The sequence below is a fragment of the Drosophila busckii genome, chromosome 2L, assembly GCF_011750605.1.
Source record: "Drosophila busckii strain San Diego stock center, stock number 13000-0081.31 chromosome 2L, ASM1175060v1, whole genome shotgun sequence".
Classification (NCBI taxonomy): Eukaryota; Metazoa; Arthropoda; class Insecta; order Diptera; family Drosophilidae; genus Drosophila; species Drosophila busckii.
In genome coordinates, this window is record NC_046604.1 from 4,190,812 (window position 1) to 4,209,799 (window position 18,988).

Here is an 18,988-nt window from a genome sequence, read left to right on the forward strand (position 1 = left end):
CAATAAGCCGAAAAGTAAGTTTGCAAATATTTTTTGGCTGCTAACACTTTGCATTGTAAAAGAAACATTTATATCGGCACTAATTTATTGTCACAGTGACTTCATCACAGAGAATTGCTCATCTCTAATGCGCACACAGCTGTTTTGTTTTCACCTAAACGTTTTGATTGTATTATTTTCTGCTGTAAACTAAAAAATGGTGAATGATAAAAAGCGTCGCTCGCGCTCCCGAGAACGGTTTCGGGATGAGCGTAATGTAGCCGGTACCGATCGAGATCGGGAACGTGAACGGGAGCGTGAAAGGCAGCGAGATAGAGATCGTCAAAGGGACCGCGAGCGCGACCAACGCGACAAGCAGTTGGATAGAGAAAAAGATAGAAGGCAAAGGCGCTCGCGCTCTAGGGAAGATAGAACACAGAACGTACGCAGAACGGGACGTTCACCAGAGCGCCAACGGGCTGTACGTGAACGTTCAAGAGAGCGCGGTACACGCAATGGCGAACCAGAAAAGAAGCCCAAATTGGATATTAAGCCGGGAGTTAAAATTGAGGACAAGCAGGACCAGAAGAACGTCGATGTAAAGGTAAAGAAGGAGCCGTTGTCGCTGGAAGAGCTCCTGGACAAGAAGAAGAAGGAGGAAGAGGCACGAAGCAAACCAGTTTTCTTAACAAAGGAGCAGCGAGTAGCGGATGCAATCAAGCGACGCCAGGAAGAGGTGGAACGTATGCGTGCTGCGCAAGATGCGGTCAGAGATCAGATACACGCGCCTAATACTAAAATGGGCGGTGCTATAGCCACAGCTTCAGCCACGCCAGCAGCAGGAATGCCGCCACCTCCGATTGCCAAGGTTGAGCGGCGTGGTGAGCGCAACGAACGTGGTGGCGATCGTGGTGGAGATCGTGGTGGCGATCGTAATGGCGACCGTGGAGGCGATCGTAATGGCGAACGTGGAGGCGACCGTGGAGGAGAACGTGATAGGGAAGGAAAGCGTGCGGAGGATTTGACACACAAGGACAAGGAGAAGGAGCTGGAGGCTATACGCGAACGCTATTTGGGCATTATAAAGAAAAAGAGACGCGTACGGCGTCTCAACGATCGAAAATTCGTATTCGACTGGGATGCTGGCGAGGATACTTCCATAGATTACAACAACCTTTACAAAGAGCGACATCATGTGCAGTTCTTTGGACGCGGCAATGTAGCTGGCATAGATATTAAGGAACAGAAGCGCACGCAGAGTCAATTCTATGGCGATTTATTGGAGAAGCGTCGTACCGAAGCCGAGAAGGAGCAGGAGAAGGTGCGCCTCAAGAAAATGAAGCGCAAAGAGGACAAACAAAAGTGGGACGATCGGCACTGGTCTGAAAAGGACAACGATGAGATGACCGAACGCGATTGGCGCATCTTTCGAGAAGATTACAATATTACCATTAAAGGTGGCAAAATACCCAATCCCATACGTAGTTGGAACGAGTCTGGCTTTCCGAAAGAGATTATTGATATCATCGATAGCGTGGGCTATAAGGAGCCCACGCCTATACAGCGCCAGGCCATACCAATCGGTCTGCAGAATCGCGATATTATAGGCGTGGCTGAGACAGGTTCCGGCAAGACTTTGGCTTTCCTTATACCTCTGCTATCCTGGATTCAATCTCTGCCTAAGATTGAGCGTCTGGAAGATGTAGATCAGGGTCCATATGCTATTATAATGGCGCCCACACGAGAATTGGCGCAACAGATTGAGGAGGAGACTATTAAATTTGGACAACCGTTGGGCATACGCACCGTGGTTGTTGTGGGTGGTTTGTCCCGTGAGGAGCAGGGCTTCCGCCTGCGCTTGGGCTGTGAGATTGTCATTGCCACGCCGGGTCGTCTCATTGATGTGCTGGAGAATCGGTATCTGGTGTTGAACCAGTGCACATACATTGTGCTGGACGAGGCAGATCGCATGATTGACATGGGCTTTGAGCCAGATGTACAGAAGATTCTCGAATATATGCCTGTGACCAATCTTAAGCCGGACAGCGAGGAGGCCGAAGATGAAAAGAAGCTTATGGAGAATTTCTACTCCAAGAAAAAGTACAGACAAACGGTGATGTTTACAGCTACTATGCCGCCGGCGGTGGAGCGCTTGGCACGCTCCTATTTGCGTCGTCCGGCCACTGTTTACATTGGCTCCGTTGGCAAACCTACGGAGCGCACAGAGCAAATAGTCTACATGATGGGCGAGAATGACAAACGCAAGAAACTCATGCAGATTCTCTCCGGTGGCATTGAGCCGCCAGTTATTATCTTCGTCAACCAGAAGAAGGGTGCCGATGTGCTGGCCAAGGGCTTGGAGAAGCTTGGCTACAATTCCTGCACGTTGCACGGTGGCAAAGGCCAGGAGCAGCGTGAGTATGCCTTGGCTGCGCTCAAGTCGGGTGCCAAGGATATTCTGGTGGCCACCGATGTGGCGGGTCGTGGTATTGATATCAAGGATGTTTCGCTGGTTATTAACTACGACATGGCCAAGTCTATTGAGGATTATACGCATCGTATTGGTCGCACAGGTCGTGCGGGCAAGAACGGTGTGGCCATTTCGTTTGTCACCAAGGACGACAGCTGTCTGTTCTACGATCTGAAGCAATGTGTAACCGCAAGTCCGGTGTCCACCTGTCCGCCGGAGCTAATGAATCATCCAGAGGCACAGCATAAGCCGGGCACTGTGGTTACTAAGAAACGTCGCGAAGAGAAAATATTTGCTTAGATTTAAGTACCTTCCAATGCCAATAAATAATTATTTCGAAAATTATCACAAAATATATGTTTATATTTTTGTTATTTGTTTAAAGTTACGCCTGAACGAAATGCGTAAAATAGACGCCAAAAATAATTTCCAACATTTAAATATCTTTCTACTTAGCTTAACCTGAGACGTTTATATGAATTACACTTAGTGTGCCATCATCTCATTAGACGCAAAAAGAAAGCATTACGGCTTTGCTTGGAGTCCAGCGGCAAGTACTTGTCATAAAAGTCCACTATCACCTCCTCAATCTTAAAGCCAAACTTTTGGTAGAGCATCACAGCCGAGTTGTTTGCCGACACATGCAGTGTTATATCCTTGGACATGCAAGTCTGTATAAGATGATAGAGCATGAAGGTAGCTATGCCGCTACGCTGCCAATTTGGGCGCACGGCCATAAAGGATATATAGGCTTCGTTGAAGCCCACATCTGGCACTAGAAAGCCGCAGCCAATGACAAGTTTTTTATAAAGCGCCACAACGCTATAGTCGGGATAGCTCAAGCACTCGCTAACTGCAATAAAAACCAGTTTAAAAATAGAGTTCAAAGATAAAGCTGGCAATACTAACCATCGATGCCTGACCAGAAGGCGCTTTGGAGCAGCGCATTTACCGCTGGTATATGCTGTGGCCGCACATAACAAAAGTCGATAGTAGCTCTGGTGGGATGAGTCTTATTTACTTTAAACTGTAGCTCGCACATGAGCTTTAGCCAAGGCGGCGCCATTTGTCTGCTGCGGTAGACAAAGGGCTGGAGCACGCGTTGTGTGTAGGGCGACTCAAATAACTCGTACTCCGTCGTGCCCATAAGCCTGGCACGAAACGTGCTGCGTTTTTGTAGCGTCGCCTGCTCCAACAGGTGATACCGATCTAAAATTTGTGGTTTCTTTTCTCTGTTTAGCATTTGCAGCCGCGCCGTGGGATCCACATGTTCGTCCAGATTGAATATGCTACGATTGTGTTCACGTTTCCATTTGCGCACGCACAGCTTACGATAGAAACGTCGCACATGGGCGGGTATTTCCATTTTACAGCGCTGCTCCAGCGCAAAGTATTTTTCCAAACGCTGATGCAATTGCTGCTCCTCATAAACGCTCATTAGCTGCAACTGCTGTGTAGTTTCCTCTGCTGGCTGTTGCTTTTGCTCTTGCAACCAAGGCCAATTGCGACGTGTTTGTCTTTTAAAGCCACTTGGTTCACAGCGCTCGAGGCTTGGATTTTGACTCTCAGGCGGCTCAGCTGTGTCTTCTATAACTTCTAGTGGCTCTTCTTTGATTGGCTTTTGCTGCTGTGGCTCTTGCGCTTGGAAATTGGTCACCTGCACTATGCGTGCTTGATAGCAATCGCTCTGCTCAGTCTGTGGCTCTGCCTGCTCCATGGCTTCCTCTTCGCTTTCAGAGCTGGCTTGTTGCGGCTCTGCTTGCTCCATTGGCTGTTGCTCTGGCGGCTGTATTTCACTTTCAGCTGGCGGTAGTCCAAAATTGCCTTCAAGCTCAAAGAGACTGCCACTGGCACCTGGTGGTTCTAGCAATGCTTCCGACATAAAGAAATCTGTCTTGCCTATGCCTGGAGTACCTATAAGTGGTGGTGGCATAAACATACTCAAATCATCGCCACCCAAGCTTTCTGCCAAAAAGTCCATTAAACTGGCTTGAACGCTGCTTAGAGGTTGCTGCGGTGTATCCTCGACGTCTTCTTGCTTGGTTTCTGGTGACGGTGGCGCTGCTGCTGCTTGTGTCTTGGGCAGTCGACCCATGTAGGGACTGTAAAATGTTAGCATGTTAAAATTGATATAAGACATCAAATATCGCTGTTGTGCTTACATGGCACGCGCACAGCCTTCGCTGCTTGCTGGCTCCTCTACTGGAGCGCTTGCAATTGTTGACACTTCATTCACATGATCTGTGACAGACAAGTCGCTGCCACAGCTGTTCTCATCCACCGCTGGCGCGCGGCGATCTATACGCAGCTGCTGACGCTCAAGTGTGCGATGTTCATCTGCAAAGTCGAAATGTAATATTATAAAAATCTTAAATCTTTAAATCTTAAATCATATGCTTACATTCAGCACGCACGCTGCGTGGTGTTAGATTGGGTTTGGCCAGCTTCCACCAGCCATGCTCCAGACATACGGACATGCCACTTTGAAAGTATTCTGGGCTGTTGTGCGACAATGCGCCGGAAACAGAACCTGTCCATTGCTTGCGGCGGCGACTGCAAAAAATACCAAATGTAATACGCGAAGAAATAATAAATGCGGCTTACACTTACACTTTTGGCTCGAATATAAAGTTCCAGTTCTTCTCCACAAAGTTGATAATGTGCGTGCGCCAGTGAAAGTAGCCATGATGACTTAAGCCTTTCGATTTAATGGAAAGATTGTACAACGTTAGCGTCAGCACCAACAGCCAAGGTATGCGTTGACGCACAAATCGCTCCTTGGGCTTTTCCACGGAATCCTTGTTTTCTAAGCCTACACACCGTATGCACGTGAAATCAAAAAACACATCGCCAAGCAAGTCACCTGGCGTGCTAGCATGTGGTAGACACTTTATATGCACATATTGCTCGCATTTCAAGCACTCCAGATAGTTGTCATCGGTAACCGCCTTCTGGCAGTAGCTGCATGTGGACGCGTTAGTCGGCGACATGCTCAATTAATTGTTAACAATTAAATATTGTTTGTTTACATCAAAGCAAGTAATAAATGCGCATTTATGGTGATGAGCATGTGGTGTTTTGACTAAAATGCACGAGTGTCATCTATAACAATCTTTGTAGCTATCAGCTGCCGCCACAATTATCGAAATGACCGCAAAAATTTAAAACAAGAACTAAATTGTGCTCAAAACGAAATATGGTAAATAAGATTAAAGTTTGAGCTGAGTAATTATTTTCAATTTGCTACTGAAAATACAATTAAGCTCAGGTTAAGCATTTTTCCACAAGTTTGACAACTGCAGCATAATTTTCTTACTGCTTTAATTGCTGCAAGCAGCTGCAGGCTCTTCATAATTTGCTTTCTTTGTATGGTTAACGACGCGCTTGCAATGTCAATCACAGAAGCAACGCCACAAAAGGCGTTGAAAATTTACTGCAATGTAATGCATTTTGCATGTGTTGCTGCCTTTGATTGGCAAGCGCACACCCCACAATGACACACACACCCACTCAAAGACACCCGAACTGCACTCACGTCGGCTGACACATGATGTCCAGTGCAGTCAGACGCACACACACACACTCACGCGTATACACACATACAACGAAAATGCCAATAATGGGTCTTTACTGGTTTACGCATAATTAAGGTCGTCAAACGTGAACTGGTCAATGTTGTCTTGAGCAGCTCTAATTAGCCAACATTTGTTGTTGTTACGGCGGCGGTTGTAGTTGCTCTTGTCGGCGGTTTAAGCAAGTACATGATTGGATTAGGTGCAATGTACGTGTCGGTGTGTGCATGCTAAGTGTGTTAGTGTACGCATTGCTCCAGAAAGCATGCTATACTTTTTCACTTTTATTTCCAACACTTTTTCAATGCTCTTTGTCACCCATGCCTCAGTTTCTGTTGCTCTTGTTTGCCACTCTAGTGCATTTCATTCAACTTTTCAGCACTTTTTCATTTTCAGTTTCAATGGAACATCCGTACGGCGACTCTAGCGTTCATTGTGCTTTGTTGTGCCTTTTGGCAGTAGAAAGCGACACCAGCAAAGCAACAAAAGCAATTAACAGTGAAATGGACGCTCAGACTTAGTCGACTATTAAATGCGCTGTTTAGCTTAAGATGTATTTCAAAAATATATGTAAATGCAATTATTCTTTGAATTTATGATATATAATTTGCATGCTTGCTAATAAACTTAAAACAAAGCAGTTCACTTTTGTGTGCTAAGCAGCTAAGCAGCTGAATAGTCCATTTGAATTTAGTTTTGGCAACGCATAAAAAATTGTGAACCAAATTTCATTTTTGTCGCTCAAAGCTATTCATGCAACAGTGGCAGAGGCGACAAAGCGACAACTGCGGCAATTCTGCAAAGTTGTCGCCCACGCAGTGCCTTTAAATGGACATGCTAGACTGCGAAATGCAATCACACCCTATCCCGTCCCTATCCCAACCCATTCCCAAGCAAAGAGCATAAAACGTGCAAGTTATGTTGGCGTTTTAATGTACAAGCATTGACTGTTAGCCCCGCGCATCCTGCAGCACAAAAGGCAAACAAACGCCGCGGCGCAGCGTCTGGCTGTCACTTAATCGAAGCCATTAGCGTTATTAGTGGTGGCCCCAGTAGGCAGTGGCCAGTGAAACTACTCCCAGGCCTGACTGGCGGCCAGGTAAAGGGCGAATAGCGTTTGCACGCTGTGTATATAATCCGCTTGACTCTCCAGCGGCCCCTCCACATCGAATCGCTCGCACAGCACGCGCACATAATCGCCCAACGAGATTTGTTGCTGCAGGCAGCCACGATAGGCCTCGTCCAACGCGGCCATTGTATCTTCTGCCGCAAATGAACGTGGCCAAAGCTCTAGCAATGCATCGATGTCCTTGCGCGGTTGGGCATCGTTCATGGACTGCGCCATATGCACCTGCTCCACTTCTGCAATCCACTTTTCAATATCCTTGTTGGATCTGGCGGTGGGCACCCGTGTGGCCGAGCTGCTGGCATTGCGCGTCTTCTTGCCACGACTGCCACTCAGCACGGAACGCAACTTCATGTTCAACAGACTGGGCTCGCTTTGAGCGCCCGACGGCTCATCTAGCAGCATTAAGCCCAAGCGCTCCAAGTGCTCATCCAGCTCCTGCTGACGTTGCGGCTGCAGCAGCTTTGGCGCCTGCACCTTCAGCATGGCATCCACATCGCCCACAGCGGGCACAAACTCGGGTATGAACGGCTGCAGATGATAGGGCGTCTCTATAGTCTGAGGCGTGTACTTCAGTATATAGGGAAACAGTTCCTTGAGCTCTGGCTGCAGTGGCAGCTGCTCCCATTTATCTGGCGTCAAGCTGAAGTTGTTGGTTGGCTTGGCTTGGCTAGCGCTGCGTCGTTGCTGCGTGGGCAGCGGCAGCTTTTGATGCATCAACTTGGCTGCTGCCGCTTCCTCTGAGCTGGCCAGACTGAGCTGGTCCTGTTCCTCTGCGGACGTAGACTTAATACCACGAGTGCTGCCTGTTCTTGTGTGTGGTCGTGGCGCTGTTGCACTGGGTATCTGCAGCTCGCTATCCTCATCGCTGTCCTCTTCGTCATCGTGGTCGATAATATCCTGTAGCAGGCCATCATCATCCGCCGAGCTACTTTGCAATTGCTGCACAGTAAAAAATGAGCTAGAGATAATAGCTTTCCACTAGAAGTTTCATCGCTGTCACTTACCAAACGACGCTGTTCACTTCTGTTTGCTCTGCCAGCTCCGCCACTGGCTCCGAGTCTCTCCATTTTGCCATTGGCACCGCTGATTGTGATCTCCTCATCGTAGTAATTCATGGCCATTCAGCTGCTCAAGTTCTTGTTGAATTTCCTATTTATTTCTTCTGCTATTTTATTTTTTGCGCACTTCCGCTGAATCCTTGATACACTTGCTGGCCAACAGCGTGACAAAATTTTCCCGTTTTTGCTTTTCAAGCAGGTGCCTGCGACCTTTCATTGAACTGCGTTTTTGTTTTGGCTGCACTTGCTACCTGCACTGCCTGTCACGTTGCCTTGGCAACCCGCGCCACTAGCAACAACGCCCCCTTCCCACCGTGCGTACTACTTGTTGTTATTGTTATTGTTGCTATACACATTTCAGCTGAAAGTGGACGGCTGTCCGGACTGCGGACTGCGGACTCCGGAGTATTGCTGCTTCTTCTTGTCGTCGTCTGTTGCGCTGTTTGGTTTTAATTACATAAAATGGAAATCTGATTTACAGTATCCGTTCAGCATTTGGTTGTTATCTTTAAACCAGCAACAGCTACAGAGACACTGTCTCTTAGCCCTTTGTTCTTTGTTATTCATGTTTGGAAAATTGAGGTAGTTCATACCCTTTAGTGGACCAATTTTATGGCGTGTTTTATTAATGAATATTATTTCAAGCAATTCGAATGGTCTTTGAGTAATTAGCGCCTAAGGAATTACACCAGCGGCGCCGAGTCTTAAAGAGTTCTCTATTAAATGTTGTAAATACATTTAAATGAGTCTAATAATTGGATTTCAACATTTAAGTAGAGCACAAATAGTTTTAACATTAGCATTTGTCCAAGTATGGTGGGAAATTGTTTGAAACATGTAGAAAAAATGCAATACGCTGAGCAAAGTTCGAATTATTATACATTTTTTTTCAGTTTGATATATTTTTTATAAAATATATAAAAAAGAGAAGGATGCCTCACCGAACCCATGAAGTCTAAGCCCGTAAAATTTGCAAGGCAAGCTTGGTTTGTTTTGGAATTTTGTATTACAATCCAAATTTTTTTCTTGCGACTTCGGTAATATTCAGTATAAGTTGCCATATAGAGCGCAGCAACTCGCCAGCCAAAGTGTATACAAAATTTAGCTATAAACACGCTAAAATATCCAGCGCAGCACTGACGCAACATCATACCAAAATGTATCTGCAACATTTCAAATGTATCGCAACTTGTTGTTTGTTGAGGGCGGCTCAAAAAGTATCTGCTTGGCTTAAAATAAAATAAATGTATACACAATTCTAATGACTAAATAATAATTTATTTTTTTGTTGTTAAATACCGCAAAAAAATTACAATAATTATTGCATTAAGCAGAACGAAAAGTTCCCAGAAATTGTAAAGAAATACACAGCGCTAACAAGTTGCGAGCACGCTTGTATCTGTCGGATACTGATACCAGTTGGCAGTTGCACAGTGTGCGCGCTGTATGAAAATAAACAAACGTTCATTCTGTTTTGGAATCTTGCGTTGTGCGGTTCGTTGCGGCTGGGCTATAACCACGTAATAGGAGTTCGCGTAAAGATTACAGTCGTAATTCGATTTAACCGGTGTTTGGAACGCGCTGCGCTCTAACAACAACAAACAAAAAACAAACAAACGAAAACAACAACAACAAGCACATCTAATTAAATGCCAAAGTGTGTACGTGTTGATGTGTTTGTGTCTGAGTGTCTATGTGTGTGTCAATTGAATTTGTGTGACTTTTGATTGAATCAAAATTACGTACTACAGTCATAACAGCGTGATTGGAGCGCAACAGCAAAAAAAAAAAAATAAAATAATGAAACAACAACAGCACACAATTAACGTTAATTAAGCCGGTCGCTTGTTTTAATTACGCGGTTAATTTCTTTGCATTAAATCTTGTGCAACGTGCTAAAGATATTTAAATTTTTTGTTCATATAACTGGCAAAGCGCTTTGGGCATAATTAAAAGCATTTTTAATAGCTACAGTGCTCACTCCCCCGCACATTAGACCATATTAAATAGAAGGTGTGCCTATCCCTATCTACAATATACATGCATACATATGTGTGTGTGTCTGAGTGTGTGACTGGCAGGATTTTCATTATCAGACGCTAAAAGGATTAAGCAGCCGTTCATCTTCATCAGCTGCCTCAGCAGCCAAATATTTGCGCACATCCGCTAACGGTAAGTTAACCCAACACCCCATCCCACCCACAAGCCAACACTTCCGCATTTGGTGTTTTATACGTTGGCATTTCACGCTCCCGCAAGCCTGCAGCCAAAAATGCTTTATACGTTTGTCTCTGTGTGGGGGTTAAAAAAAAAGGGTTGCCTTGAGTCCGTGTGCGGGTCAAAATGTTTGGGCCATATTGTTAGCTTAAACTGTGCTTTGTAGCACGCGGACCCAACAACTTTGGCAATAAAATGAAATTGTTTTGAATTATTGAGATCCGTAGCAGGGGAGTTCTTAGCATCCCACCTACCCCCTCACCCACGCACATTACATCTTTTTTTTAATGTAATTTATTTTTGGCGCATTTATGACCAGAAAGTTCATTGTTGGTGTAGCCCACATATGGTCAGAGCTCGGAAAAAAATAAAGGCTCAAATAGGTGTCTGGGGCATTAACAGTTAACATGTTGCGGTTTTTGATTGCTGCAAAGAGTTTTATCAGCACATAAAAAAGGGCCATGTGCTTAGGGACTGAGTATTGAACTGGCAAATTGGGTGTGGTGTGGACGAGTTTATCAATTGTATATACATATGTATACACGCTGGACCTTCTATATATAAATGAACTTGCTTAGTTTCGGTTTTTTTTTAAGTTTGATAAGCTTGCCCTGGGCTTGGCTTGCACTTAAATGCAAATGAGGCATTGCTGCTGGGGTCAGCGCTTCATGTAGAATGAGAAGCAAATAAGTAATGAGCCCCAACTTGATCCTGCAATTTTATGATAAAAGTTGAAATGTCCGAAACGACTTCGAGCTTAAAAAGTTTTTATAGAAATCCAGATATATATTTTTTGTAAGTAAATTAAAATGAACAACATTCGTTCTCTTCGAATGTTGATAAAAAGTATCATACGTCGCTTTATATCAAATTGAGATTTTGATGCAAATTTTTTGTAAGGTCAGTTGCTTATTTTTTGTCCAAATATTATAATAATATTTTCCATAGTTAGTTGACACTTTTGTTCAGAGCAAAACCAGAAATAGGAATTGCGGAACTGCTTTTTTATCTTGGGGGTTAATTAAATTAAACACATACAGCAAATACCAAGATATTTGCTTCAATTAAATTCAAAAAAGCTGCTGTTATTGAAAACTATATTTACTCAGCCCCCAAGTCATCAGAAATTGAGTTATAGCTCACGTTAAATGCCTGGCAGTTTGCCTTAGAAATATTTCATTTGCAACAATAAGAAATCAAATCAATAGCAAACAGATTGACTGCCTAAGCTCACTCACCCGCACTCACCTCCAGCCAGAGATGCTCACACACAAGAGCCGAAGCTATTTACCTACAATATTGATAGCTGTATATCAGTTACATTTGAGAATAAATTGAATTTGTTGGCCTCGAACGTCAAATTATTAACATTGCAGCTTCTGGCCAGACGCTTGAGCACGTTGGAGTAGCGTGGCTAATTAATTTTCATTCATGTGCTTGGCAAGCCACAAGAATAAGGAGAAATTAATATCAAAAGCGAGACAGAGACAGAGGGGACAGCGGTTGAGTTAAATGTGGAAAATGTTAACATAACTGGGCCAATAATAATTCCATGCTTTGTGTACAATTGCTTTTGAGCTTTTTATTTCTTTTTGTGGTCTCTGTTTTTTTTATTGTGACTTTTTATGGTCCGGCAATGTTGTGCACTCTCTATCTCTAATTCCTGACGCTGAGCGCCTAAAAGCAGACAACACTTGGCCACTTGGCCACTTTCCCTTTCATTGCTCCAGCAAGCGAGAGCATGAAACAAAGAAAAAAAAGGAATAGCCGCTTATCGCAGTTGTCGTTGCTTTTGCTTAAGCATTTTTATGTCTATGCTGGCGTATTTTTGTTTTGTTTTATTCTAAGCGGTACTCGACGAAAAAGTTTGAGTGTTAGGCTCTGTGGCATGCCCCCGCTGCTTGTGAAACAGAGTAGGATGATAATCATCATCATCAGCATGCGCAGCCATGTTCTCAACTTCAAGTTCAAGCGAAAGTGAAACGTGTTGGGTTTTGGATTCTGCTGGCTGGCCATAAAAATAAAAATTGTTGTCGTAGAGGCTGCGACTGAGGCTGAGGCTGAGCTCGCTGAGCAATTTGATTTGAGTTGCAGTTACACACAGTCACGCTACGTCGCGCTCAATAACAAAAAGTTCGCCAGAGTATCTTTGGGTAGGAGAGAGAGAGAGAACGTACGATAAGAGACACGAATTATATTTGACATTTTCAGCCAGATTGGTTTTTATTTAAATTAGTTTCAAATATGTATGTGAGAGCTGTAGGCCTAGCTTAGTATACAATGCTCGCTCAAGTGTTAAAACAAAAAAAATTGATTCTCTTTTACTCAACTGTGAAGTTGCTGCAAAGCAAGAGATAGACATGCTTGGTCTGAGCTGGGTAAATGGTAGAGCTAGTAGATGAAGGAGTTTATAAATATATTTTATAGCTGTCTGCAGCTGCAAAAACATAAACTGCTGCAATGGCTATAAAAATGCCTTATCAAATGGCACATAAAATGAAATTAAAATAGTTTTAATATTTTCCAGCGCATAGCCTAGTCGTCTATTTATTTTCGTTATGGCAAACACAGCCTTTTATTATATTTTATTTATTTATTTGCTGTGAACCTTTTGCTGTCTCAGCTGCGCATGTCTTTTGCTAATATTTCTGCGAATTTATTTCAATTTGTGTTCTTAAATCAGCAAAAGCTGCTTTGCAAAGCAAATAAACAACGTGAACTTGACTTGCTTGTTACTCGAACTTCCGCCGCTGCCTATCGATGACAATTTGTAATGAAAACACATTTATTAGTTGCGCTCTAGCACAAGTTGTTAAGCTGAAATGCAAATAGTTATTTTAGCAAGTGCTGCGACTAACAGTCAAATAAAATTTATTATTTGCGCAAGTGTCACAAGTTTTGCGTCTAAGCGCGCAACAAAACAAAAGCAAATAAATAAATAAATATAAAAAAGAGTAAGACAATGACAAGTCAGTGGGTGAACGTCATAACAAAAAAAGTTTTAACCTTTTGCTGGGGCAACAATCAACAGACACAACAGTTTTGCTTCATTACGAACGGAAAAACAACTTTCCCATGTTAGCGCATACACGCCCAACTGCTCAAGCAGTTCCAGAGCAGCTCCCAGCTTGCTTATATCATTTATCAAAATTTACATAGTCAGCAGGGAAAGCCAACTCAAATTGCTGCTGCTGTTGTTGTTGTTGTTGTTATGCATTATGATGAAGCTATCAAAAGCAGCAGCAGACGGGCAAGCGAAAGAAAAAATACTTGTCGACAGTGGTGTGTGCAAGTTGTCAATGAGATTGATTGTGGCACAAAGGCTATTGAGGCAGGTAAATAGCTGACGAGTGGCGCCAAGCTACAGCACAGGCTTAAGCTGTCTCAGGTGCTGGCTAAACAAATGTACATTAGGGCTAAGGGTAGCTATGCTATGCTGCAGATAATGTGTTAATGATGGTCTTTCAATAGAGAGTGCTTCATTTATTTTGTTGTTGTGGCAAGTTGGGCAGCTTTAAAAGCTTTTAAAAATATTTTCATTATTTATACTTACAAACGACTGCATTACTTGCGACAAACAGCTTGGGGCCAGCACTTTTGTGTTTTAGTGCTAAATCAAAAGTATCCTTGAGTTGTGACAGTTGGCGCCTGAATAGGCGCAAATGCAGCTGCGTTTGTTCACATAATTAGCTAAGAACAAAAAGCGAAAGAGAGAGAGCGAGTGAAATTGCAGGCCAAAGTGCTGCGGCATTTTATCTTTTTAATGCAACTGCTTAGCCGCAGGCGCAGCTTAAATTAAAAATCTGAAACTAACTGCTTGCAAATGCATTTTAATACATACATATGCATGTGTCTATGTGTGTGTGTTGCATTAGGCACGTGCCGCGCCTGACCTAAAATCGCAATTGCTGCAGCAGAGCAAACAATGCTCTCTAAAAGCAACCGCGCCCCGAAAAAAATAATATTGCAACCCTACTTGTGAGCTGTCTTTAGAGCTAACACCCAAAAGCGCTCTCACTCTCACTCCCGCTCAATACCATAGATGCTGCTCTCTTTCTAATGCTTTTGTTTCGCTGGCATTATTTGGCCGTGTGTGTGTTGGCTTAGCATATGCTATGCCGCTTTGTCTGTTTCAAGGGTGTTTCTACTTGGCTTTAAGTGCAAATTGGGTCAACGCTGCGTATGATTATTTTGCTTAAGCAAGCAAACAATTGATTGTAAAAGTTTGCTTAACTTATTGTATTTGCATTTTTCAGCTTGGAAATGAGAGTATGCTTTAGATTGCAGCTAGTAGATATTTTTAATAATATTTATTTCGATTTAACTCAAGTCAGTCTGCAAAATTTCCGCTGTATGTAAATAGAGTTGAAAGAATATACCAGCAAACAAACATGACAGCAGCAACAACGGCAATCAGCATGGAAACGTGTGACATGCACGTGCGACATATACATCATACGCCATGTTGACGCACCCTGACAACTTGCAACTCCCACCCCTTAATCCAGTTTGCAACAAACAAAATGGTTTTGCGTGTTGTTTCTGGAGCTGGGGCTGGGGCGTAACCCCCAAGTGTGCAGCGTGCACAGGTTGTTCGTTGGGTTTGGGTGGGGGGTTGCCCAATTATGAATTTGTCTCTATGTGTTTATGTTAATGCGGCAAGCAGCAGCGAGCGACACGCAAAGCAACAAGAACAACAACCAGCAAGCTATGAAAACTGATAAAACATCTGCATGCGCATAAAAAACTTCCACTTGTACTTTAAGCTTGTGCGCATATCTATTGGAGTTTTTTATCTTGCAGTTACTTTTTTTTAGAAAACAACTTGTTTTGTTTTTCAACTGCTGCTGATGCAAAAGTTTGTGCCAAGTCAAGCAAAACAAATTTGGGCACGTGTTGACACTCAGTCACCTCGCCAGGCAGAAAGTTCTGCTTTAAACAATTTCGAAAGGATTTTTAAACGATTTTTAATTAAATTTATGAAGACAGCTGCCGTTAAGAACTTTTAGTCGTAGAGCGCGCACGAAAAAAAGAAAACAGTTAAAACAAGAAGCCGTTAAGTTTTGGCCTTTATTTTACCGCTTGATGTCATAAACATGATAAAAACTCGGGCAGCGGCGGGCATCGGGCCAACAAAGAGACAAAAGATAAATAAAACGTTGTTTGCCAAACTGACTCATGTAGAGCAAAGTCATAAATATGCGCATAGGGCAGGCTAAATGCTCAACACCTTCCTCAATTGAGCCCAGAGCAGCAATGGCAATAGCAATAGTATCTTAAAGATACAGCCATGTGAGCTCATCGCTTGGCATAAATAACGTTACTTTTTTAATCAATCTACGCATATTTTAGTGGAAGCTATTAATACTTGAAGCAAATGATTTGATATGCTTATCAGTGAGCTCAGCGCTTTTAGCCATTGCTCATATTGGTGCCAGCGTATCTTAAGTAAACATAAATAGAAACAGTTTCATTCACGTTGATAAATACTATATCTGTAGCTATTTAAGCGTATTTTATTTTTGCTGATAAAGCACTTTTTGGTGTTAACTGGTGACTGTTTTTTTTTTTTTTTTTGAGGTCAGTTATTTGGTAATTGAAAATTGTTTGTTAAATGGGTCGCAATACGTAATATGCTTACAACGGTAGTTGCAGTCTTAGAGTCTAGACGGCACTAGGTACATATATTGCTTTATGGGCTAGCGGTACTAAAAGCCAATCAACTTTAGACAAAAAGAACCAAACTTCAAACATATGCAAACTAGTTCATTGAACTCGCAACTCACATGCATTATGTAAACAATAAAAAAATCAGCTGAACAAAAGAAATGTTTATTGCCGTTTTGGATGTGTAACAAATACATAATTTTGGAACTTTTGGTTTGGCTTGGTCAGCTCTAAGTTTTTTTTCTTTTTGACAGCTTGCCTTAATGGGGCATGCCACTGAGCTAGACAGACATGTGTTGCCTTAGTCAATTGACTTGCATAATGCGCACACATACATATATATCAGCATTATTTGCTGACTGGCTCCATTGTTTCTTGTCATTATTAATCCAATTAGCAGCACAAGAACACAGCATAGCACACAGGCCTAGCAGCCAAGGCATTGCACAACAACAATAACAAACATATGTGCATGGAACGTGCGGCAAGCCAAAAATTGGGTCAAAGACTGCACGAGACCCCGTTGGCAACATCTATGTGTGTGTGCGTGTGCGTTTATAGACAGCAACTAGCAATTGCTCTCTTGTCTGCCTGGCAGTAGTCAGTGTGGTAAGCAGCTTAAGCCGCAGCTACTTAACAACAACATGTAGCGACATTGCCAATAGGGATGAACTGCCCCTGTTGGTGGGTGGGTTGGTGTGCAATTGCAAGTGCATGCTTGGCAGCAGTATAAAGTTCAAGTTCAGTCTTGAAAAGCGCAGCTCAGCACTTCTGAGCGTCCTCAGTGGCTGCCTAGGCTAAGCTTTTAAGCATTTTATAAGAGTGTGTATCAGGTTTCGAGTTGAAGACCTTTTTTCAAATGAAAAAAAAAAATAATAATTCAAATTTAGCAACAACTCTTTTTGTTATAATAAATTTTTTATTTTGTATGTATTTAAATTTTTTAAGTATTTTATTTGCTATAATTTTATGTTTCTAACAAAGTTAGTTTCTTTGCTTTTTATATAATTTGCTTGTTTTATATTGTAAGCATAACATTTAAGGCGTTGATTAATTTAATCGCTGGTAGTTTTCCATGGAGTTTTATGAGCTGGTCTTTTATCTTAAGAAGTATTTTATTGTGATAGCTTGCCATTTTAAAAATGATTTATATTTATTTTTAGCACAGCTATCGTTTTATCATTTTGCTTGCCATTTTTTTTAATTATTTACATTTATTTTTGGCATAGCTATCGCTTGCTTTTATTTTTACGTATTCTGTTTTTAATGAAAACATTTTAATTTACAGTTTGTGTAATTTAATGCCTAGCTGTTTACTCAAGTCTGTTGTGAGCTGTTATATAAGTATTTATAGCTGCTTTAAATATGCCGTATTTAAACAAGTGGCTCTTTTAATAACGCTGTATGCCAATTAATAAGCCATATTTATAGGTTAATGTGCACAAACAAGCGAGCAACAAACAAACAAGCATGTGTAATTTGCACAGTTGTTGCTTTATCAGCAGACTTATTCCTAGAAACAAAATGTTAAAGTCAAAACGAACAAAAAAGAAAAGCAACAAATTGTTGCTGCTCACAAATTAAACGTTAACCATAAGCAGCTCTCAGCACAATTATGTCAATCAAAGCAATTTGATGTGACAATTGATACGAGTCTATTGTCCACTTGTAACCACACCCCTCACGCCTCCTTTTACTCCTCAGTTCTTTTTACACTTGATTACTTTTAACCTTTACACTTTTGTAAGCCGCTTATGCGGGGTCCGACAGCATTGAAATTGTTTGCCCGACAATTTCAAGAACGTCTCCAGTTATAGTACGGCAGTCATGACTAATCGTCACAAAATGCACTGGACACACACATACATGGACATACGTATGAGGCATATGAAGATTAATCATAGCAAGCACAACGAGTACCGCATATAAAGATCTAAGATAGCAGACACGGGTTCATAAAAGAATATACACAAGCTCTCGCCTATTGTAAATCAAATGTGACTTTATTAATACCCTATATACTGCATACGTATAGCTGTTAGCTTAAGCTGGGTATACCTTATTTTCTTTATTCTTGTGCGTAACAAGTTATGTAGAAAATGCATAAAGAGTTGCTGCAGCAATCAACAATAAATTCCTGCACATCACAGCAGCTGCTACGTATGTGTGTGTGAGCATTGATTGTGGCGCACACACACATTCACACACACATTCACACATTTGCATAAGTTGTTGAACTTTAGATAAACGCTCGAGTCTTCAAGTGTTGCCGTTGCCGCTCTCAACTATCTCTGCCCCCAAGTCAAAATCTTATTGGTATTGTGGGATTTCTGAAATTGGAGAAAGAGCCGTCTCTATATATCTCTCTGTGTGTGTGTGTGTGTGTTTTTTTTTTGTCAATTTTTAATTTAACCACTTTGCCGCTTTGGCCTGCAGCTCTGTTGATGGCTTAATTCAAGTGCTGGCTGCCCCTGGTGCCATTGGGTGCCAGCTTTGAGGTCTGAGTCGAACAATTTTTGCATAAATTTGCCACACTGGGCGTTTACTACTTTTGCTTGAGCTTCAACTACAGTTGCAGTTGCTACCTGTTGGTGGGCGTGGCAATGCCATAGATTTTGTACATAGCTTTCATACTTTTGTGTATATATATTTTTGTCGCAGCGCGTGTTTTACGTGACATTCAGCCAAAAGTTGGCTTAGTACAAAAATTTACAAAAAAAAAGTATAGAAATTGTTGATTGAACTGCGGTTCAGCGGTTTCTATTAATCAGTAGACGGGTTATTATAAACTTTGTTGTTGTTGTGCTCCTGTTAGTGATTACGCTAAGGTCAAAAAGCGCAAATTGTTGTTAGCATTGAGTTACATGGAAAGTTTTGTTTTAACAAATTGTTGCTA

The 18,988-nt window shown here is 42.3% G+C and overlaps 4 protein-coding genes across 4 annotated transcripts in view; 2 read left to right on the top strand and 2 right to left on the bottom strand.

The window, feature by feature from the left end:
- Positions 1–120: 120 nt before the first annotated feature.
- On the top strand, positions 121–2,802 carry LOC108607577 (probable ATP-dependent RNA helicase DDX23). Its single transcript, XM_017998474.2, has one exon. It carries the CDS (start codon positions 197–199, stop codon positions 2,747–2,749), a length of 2,553 nt encoding a protein of 850 aa, XP_017853963.1. The 5' UTR covers positions 121–196; the 3' UTR covers positions 2,750–2,802.
- Positions 2,803–2,929: 127 nt separating this feature from the next.
- On the bottom strand, positions 2,930–5,453 carry LOC108607581 (cysteine-rich protein 2-binding protein). The gene is made up of 5 exons (XM_017998477.1): positions 5,060–5,453; positions 4,851–5,002; positions 4,612–4,786; positions 3,359–4,551; positions 2,930–3,302 (listed from the first exon to the last, which is right to left on the bottom strand). Exons 1-5 carry the CDS (start codon positions 5,437–5,439, stop codon positions 2,947–2,949), a joined length of 2,256 nt encoding a protein of 751 aa, XP_017853966.1. The 5' UTR covers positions 5,440–5,453; the 3' UTR covers positions 2,930–2,946.
- A 1,497-nt stretch (positions 5,454–6,950) lies between these two features.
- Positions 6,951–8,356, bottom strand: LOC108608457 (intraflagellar transport protein 46 homolog). The gene is made up of 2 exons (XM_017999842.2): positions 8,155–8,356; positions 6,951–8,089 (listed from the first exon to the last, which is right to left on the bottom strand). Exons 1-2 carry the CDS (start codon positions 8,269–8,271, stop codon positions 7,094–7,096), a joined length of 1,113 nt encoding a protein of 370 aa, XP_017855331.1. The 5' UTR covers positions 8,272–8,356; the 3' UTR covers positions 6,951–7,093.
- A 1,316-nt stretch (positions 8,357–9,672) lies between these two features.
- LOC108607921 overlaps positions 9,673–18,988 on the top strand; it is a 42,835-nt gene continuing 33,519 nt past the window's right edge. The window contains exon 1 of the mRNA XM_017999034.2: positions 9,673–10,380. The gene's annotated coding sequence lies outside the window, so the exon portion shown is untranslated. The remainder of the gene's footprint in view (positions 10,381–18,988) is intronic.